At 39.7% G+C, this 6,707-nt stretch overlaps 1 protein-coding gene across 1 annotated transcript in view; it reads left to right on the top strand.

The window, feature by feature from the left end:
- The window catches only part of Brr2 (U5 small nuclear ribonucleoprotein l(3)72Ab), a 570,943-nt gene that overhangs the window by 486,911 nt on the left and 77,325 nt on the right, over positions 1–6,707 (top strand). The window contains exon 36 of the mRNA XM_090384330.1: positions 4,600–4,747. Within this exon, the coding sequence (XP_090240456.1) occupies positions 4,600–4,747 (148 nt within the window). The remainder of the gene's footprint in view (positions 1–4,599; positions 4,748–6,707) is intronic.

The following is a 6,707-nucleotide window of genomic DNA, read 5'->3' as shown; positions in this document are numbered from 1 at the left end:
CTGAACAGCTGCATTGAAACTGAGTTGGAACTTGCTGTGCTACATAGTGTAGAAATAGAGGCATTACTTTTCATTCACCTTTACAGAATTTTTAAAATAACATAGAAATTTGAAATGTTGTGTACTTCTATAAAGATAATTATGCAGATCTTGAATGTATTTACTATTTGCATCTAATCATTAGTAAGCATCTTGTTTTACAAAATGCTTACTAATTTAACCTCATTCAGTAGAAGGCACGTTTTGATTAATGAAGTGGCTTGTACCATGCCGACTAGATGCTTCCTTTGCAAAAACCCAATCTAAACATTTTAGAGTCGTTGCTGACCTCCAAAATAATAGCCATTACATGTGGAGAATTTCAGAAGACTGGGAATCTATTAAGGGATGTTCTACAGGGTGGCATCCTCTCAGCCACAGTATATGTACCTTGCTACTTGAGCCATTCTGCAGATACCCTAAATGCTTTATAACCTTAAAAAACCTGAATCAGGTCTCAGAAGTTAAAGAAAGCACTCAACCCCAAATAAAGGAGTATGAAATCTTGTCTTAAATCTGCTGTTTTGAGACTAAATCAAAGCAAAGAAAAACAATTAAATAACAGAGAAGAAAATAGGAAATTATATCAGAATAAGTGTCAACAGAACCTTTATTCAGAGAGTGAGGACCTTGTATACCTGGAACCTGACAGTCTACTCAGCATATTGGAATCACTAATTTTACAGAGGATGAAAGAAGATATATGGAGCCCTCTGGTCAATAAGACAGGAAATTATAGGCAAAAAACCATGCTTGCCAGGTATTGGTCATCTGCACAAGCTTCTCAGCAAAATAAAAATTTTGGAATAGAGTATTGGACTTTTGCTGAAGAAAAAATATGTAGAAAATGTTCATTGGAAAATGTTTTCCATCTCATAAATCAGTAACATACTCTCTCCAGAATGGTTTATCAGATAATCAAGAAATGTAATACTTCTAGTGAAGTATTATGGTATATACAGGGTGATTCACTACCAGTGCAACAAACTTGCAGGAGGTGTAGGGGGCACAGAGACGAATCGGAATCACATAGCATTGCAGGATCCGAAATGCCTTCGTCATGCAGTAGAGGACGTTGAACGGGAGGTCACGTGAACAGCGATCCCGCCGGAAGTCAGCATTTGCGAACCGGTTCCTGAGGCAGTAGGATGGACAAGTATTCAAACGTTGAACTGGCCGATATGCACCTCGCATATGGGGCTGTGGACTGTAACGGGCGCGATGCTCTGCGCTTGTACCAGGAACGTTTCCCACACAGGCGTGCTCCTCATCATACGATTTTCGCACGTGTGCACAGAAGGTTACGTAAGACTGGTTGTTTCACGAGAGGTACCATGAATCGAGAACGAACAACAAGGACGCCAGACAGTGAGGAGAATGTCCTACGTCTTGCAGAAGGCAATCCGAGTACTCGAGCGATAGGCCAACGATTGGGTATTTCCCAATCCACTGTATGGAGGATACTGTCAACAAACCAAATATGTTCATACCATCTGCAACATGTCCAATCATTGGAGCCTGCGGATTATCCACTCCGGAGGACTTTTGCTACTTGGTTTCTTCAACAGAAATGGTTTGCAAATGCTGACTTCCAGCGGGATCGCTGTTCACACGACCTCCCGTTCAAAGTCCTCTACCGCATGACGAAGGCATTTCGGACTCTGCAATGCTATGTGATTCTGATTCGTCTTTGTGCCCCCTACACCTCCTGCAAGTTTGTCGCACTGGTAGTGAATCACCCTGTATATAGCAAAAGCAAAAGCACCTCTGTAGCCTTGTGGTCAGGAGTGGGAGTGCAGTAGCACACGCTCTTTGAGTAGACCGGGGTTCAAGCCCCCGACTGCTAAATACGGTCGATCTGCCAACCTGCACTGGACCAGCATGGCAGGTTATGGTCCATTTCCCTCAGCATAAATTATTGAGGAGGCTTCCATCCTGAAGTGGGTTGATAATGGCTGCAGTTTACCTTTATAGCAAAAGCAGACTGTTAATAGAGGGCATGGAGTTTACGTTTGAAGTCCATCAGAACTTGCGAGAAAGAAGGGAGTGTAATATTATGTGTGGACTACATGCTCTAATAATTTTTAGAAGTACAATGTTTTATGATTTGAAATTTAGAATGCTTTTAGCTTTTCTAACCAACAAGAGTACCCTCTGATGTATAAATCATTTAACAGTATAGAGGAAATGTGTAATTATAATCAGTAAAGAGAAGCTGTAAATAATTGTAATTAGTAGAGAAAGAGAATATGTTAAACTAGCTGAGTCAAATTGCCAGCTGATGTTAGGTAATGTCAAAGTGCAATGTATTAATATTCCCAAATTTCATTTATTATAAGAAATGTGTATAAGGGTGTTTACATCCTTTTGGTGTTAAGCCATTCAAGGAATGAAATTGTCTAATTAAAATGATTGAATAAATAATCAGAATGAGAGGAGGTTGTCGATTGAAAGCATTTTGCTTCACTTATTATTGTATGTATAATATTGAATCTTATACCTAGATCATAGAGTAATTGCTTTTGTGTGTGTATAGATGTATATACACACTGAAAGGACAGAATTCATAGGATACCTGGTTCCTGGGCAACCGGACGTGTTGTCACTGCTCTCGCTAGAGGAGTGACAGTGCATCCCCACCACATGGCAGGTATATAAGTACACTGCATTGACATATATGGTAATTCGATGTCAGTATGGATAAACGTTGTGAGTTAACTGACTTTAAAAGAGGGATGGTAGTATTTGCCTGATGCATGGGTCACTCTATCGCGGAGGTGGTACAGAAATTGCACCATCCCCGTTCGACAGTATCAAGAGTGTGTCGGGAATACACCATTTCTGGAATAACATCTCATCATGGACAGCACTGTGGGCGGAGAAAGGTGGTGGATGAATGGGTGACCATCGACATCTGTCTCGCATTGTTTCAGCCAACCGGAGAGCGACAGTGGCACAAATCACCACCAACTTCAATGAGAGAATGCCAGAAACATCTCCACCAAGGCCATCAGGCAGTCATTAGCCACAGTAGGTTATGGGAGCCACCGACCCACCAAAGCCCCATTGCTAACACCAAGTCACAGGACTCTACACCCCAACTGAGCGAGAGAACATCGGCACTAGACCTTGGATGATTGGACATCAGTCCAATGAGTTCCATTTGCAGTTATTTCGAGCAGATGGGAAGGTGCGTATCTGGCGGAAACTGCACGAAGCTATGCACCTGTCATGTCAGCAAGGAACTGTTCAGGCAGGTGAACGGTTGGCAGTTGTCTGGGGGTGTGTTCAACTGGCACATGTTGGGACCTGTTGTATGTCTAGACGCATCTCTGAATGGTCCAAGTTACATATCCATCCTTGCAGACCATCTGCATCCCTTCATGGTCATTATGCAACCACAGGTCAATGGACTCTTCTTGCAGGACAGTGCACCTCCCCTCAGAGACAAGGTGACTAGAACATGGTTCAAAGACATTCCACAGATTTTACCACCATGGAAGGGCCTCCCCAGAAAGGAAATACCTGTAGAATGCTTTCATGAACTAGTGGACTCAATGCCCCGCCTTGTGACTGCGCTTATCCGGGCAAATGGTAGGCCTACCCGTTACTAGGTAGGTATCCCATGATTTCTGTCCACTCAGTATATATATGTATGTAATAAGGATAAAAATGGGGTCAAAAGTTAATGATAATAGAGAGATAAAAATAATATTACAGTTGCACCTGACCATACATAGCTGCAGTAGCAGCAAAGGATACAAAAGTAATAAATCAATTGAAAAGTGCAAAGACGGAGTGTAAAATACACAGAATGCCAAAACTAATAGGAGAAGGATAGCAGAAATTGGAGATATTGAATGCATGAGAAAGAGAGAAAGAATATGAATATCCTATATGATATAATGAATTAAATCAAATTATAGGCTGAATTGGATAGCCAATTAGAGAGAAGGGAACTGTAAAGCAAAAATGATTAGAGTAATAGCAAGCATCAAATAAGGGTGGGATACTTTGATTATAAGTCCAGGAAAAGGGGGAGAAAAATTATAAAATTAAAATGTTAGCTAAAAGTAAATATTGATACATAAACAGGTATTTCTTCAAGGGACTACACCTGATCATGTATCAAAAACTGCATTTCTATACTTGTCCCTACATGTGGAAGAAAAGGAATTTTAAAAATAAAATTCCTTTTCTTCCACAAGTAGGGACAAGTATAGAAACCTTGATTTTATGATCTGCACATACTTATCTGAGAGATCTTCTTTCATTCTGGTTGATGATTCCAAATTAAGAATATCAAACCCTTGTTTTTGGTATCCATGGCCTATCCAGTTAGAATTTTTAGTAGAGAAAATTTTTATCAAATGAAAATATATAACTGAAATCTGTAGTTTCCAAAAAAAACTCTTACACAACATGAGATTGAATAATTTTAAGCAGCTGAATGACCTGTATATCATTACTCTATTCATTGCTTTATTCTGTAATTCTTAAAATATTAAAGAAATGCTGCATTGTCTTAAACTTGATATATATATTTATTTTTATATTCAGAGCCATTTGGATCACTGCTTACATGATCACTTCAATGCAGAAATTGTTACCAAAACTATTGAGAATAAACAGGATGCTGTGGATTATTTAACATGGACATTTCTGTATCGTCGTATGACACAGAATCCAAACTACTACAATTTACAAGGTAAGTGCTGTCCTTGTTGTATAATGACCATAATCATCATCCTTACATAATCTTCAAATTCAACCAAGTAGCATTCATCTGTGATAATTTTTCATTTAGTCCACACTGTGAGTCTGTAAAAGTTGACAACATTGGGGGCCAGGGGCCACACTGTAATACAAAGTAATACAAAGATTCAAAAAGTAGTGGCTACACTGTTGTGTACACATGCCAATGAGAAGGAATCACATTATGTAGACTACATATAAAAGGAGACAGAACAGTTATTTTGCTAGACTTGTTCCCTGAGCTGTTTACAAAACACATTAGCATTGTTAGTGGATATTAACAATATCCTCTCTAAAGTTACATTGGGAAGACAGAAATGCAAAGGAATGCATCTGTCATTTTCAGGAAGCATTTTAGCATGTTTTGCATACTGCAGTTAGGTGGGTAAAGGCATTTCAGCATGGATTAAGGAAAAAAGTGTATGATTGTATTGTATTATTCTACATCATACTATTTTTGGAGGTGCATTGCACCCAAAAGTCATCCTACATCGCACTGAAAGGTGTCATGTTACTGGCTGTGCAGGTATTACTGCAGCAGTGAGGAATCCTTGAGTGCTGCCTCCACCACCAGTCTATAGGCAAGCGCCTTCGTGAGTTTGGTTTGTTCCACAAGATGAACCGACCACTTAGATCAGTGCTTTCAGACAACATACTGCAAGCAATAAAGCTCTCTTACCAATCTTCAACAAAACTAATCTGCTGATGACATCAGGCATCACTCATATATTTAGGATCAAGCCGTACAAGAGGCCAGAGATTACTTTAAGAGAATGTAACTGTTAAATATGAGCAACAATTTTTTTTTATAACAGCCACATTGCTACTCTTTTATTTGGCAGCTCTTATAGTTTCAGAAGCAGAAATGAGATGTAAATAAAAGTATATAATAATTTTTATTTGGGTACTCCAAGCTCATAATGTTCATCCTTCTACATACCTACCCACATCCAGATTTACAGTGGAGATTCTCTCTTTTTTCACTTGTCTTGACTCTCTTCGCTGTCTTGCTATAGTTTTTCTCTTCCCTTTTTTCACAAAAAAATTGTAAACTGTGTCTTCACCATATTAATTGGAATTTTTTAAAACTGCAAATTTCTGCTTATTTTCATCAAAAAATTGGCCATCACGTATGCTAGGCTGTGTTGCATGAAGAGAACTAAGCTGTGTTGCATGGCAACCTCACTGTATCCTGCACAGTGAGGGCATCATAGCAGCCAAAAGCAGAGGGGAACACACAGGCCCAGAGGTCAAGACCTCCATTCCACGCCCTGGGCAACATCAGCAAACATCCCACACTAGGAGATCCGGTGTTGCCAGAAACCAACCCCACGGAGATTAGCCTCATCCACAGCATTGTCCATTGTATTTATTCCTAGGTGGACCCTCCCCTGTGTTTTTAAGGGCTTAACTCCTTCCTCAGTCCCAAAATAAAACTTCTTCTTTTTTTTAACCAATCAAGTGACAAATGAACATTATTTTGTCACTTGTCTTAAAATCTTTCCACTTTCCTTGTGTATTTTTGCACTAATCAATCAGTTAGACCAATGGTCTCTAATCCTTACTGATCTTGGATAGTTATCACCAATTCCAAATTTTGGTGCTCCTCCTGGCTATCCAGTGCCTTGCCACTGGCACCTGCTGACTGATGGAGTGACTTAATTTTCAGATCTACCTGATCTATCCTCTCTGGCTGAGATGAAAGACTTCTTCCCTCAGCAGATCATTAATACGGCTCATATCAGAACTGTGCATCCCCTTATGCTAATTCACCTGAAATGGAGACTCAAAACACTCAGACTTGCCTAGTTGCCTACAGTCACCTAGTGTGGAATGTGGAAAATGTTTTTCCTTGTTCTGTTACATGTGGCTGCAGTGGTGGTGGTTGTTATGTGTATTGCAAAGTTAATCAA

Source organism: Mastigoproctus giganteus, chromosome 11, assembly GCF_048544385.1.
Source record: "Mastigoproctus giganteus isolate SK-2022 chromosome 11, ASM4854438v1, whole genome shotgun sequence".
In the NCBI taxonomy this organism is placed as follows: domain Eukaryota; kingdom Metazoa; phylum Arthropoda; class Arachnida; order Uropygi; family Thelyphonidae; genus Mastigoproctus; species Mastigoproctus giganteus.
The sequence above is the reverse complement of the archived record's forward strand: the minus strand, read 5'-3'. Positions and strand labels throughout refer to the sequence as shown.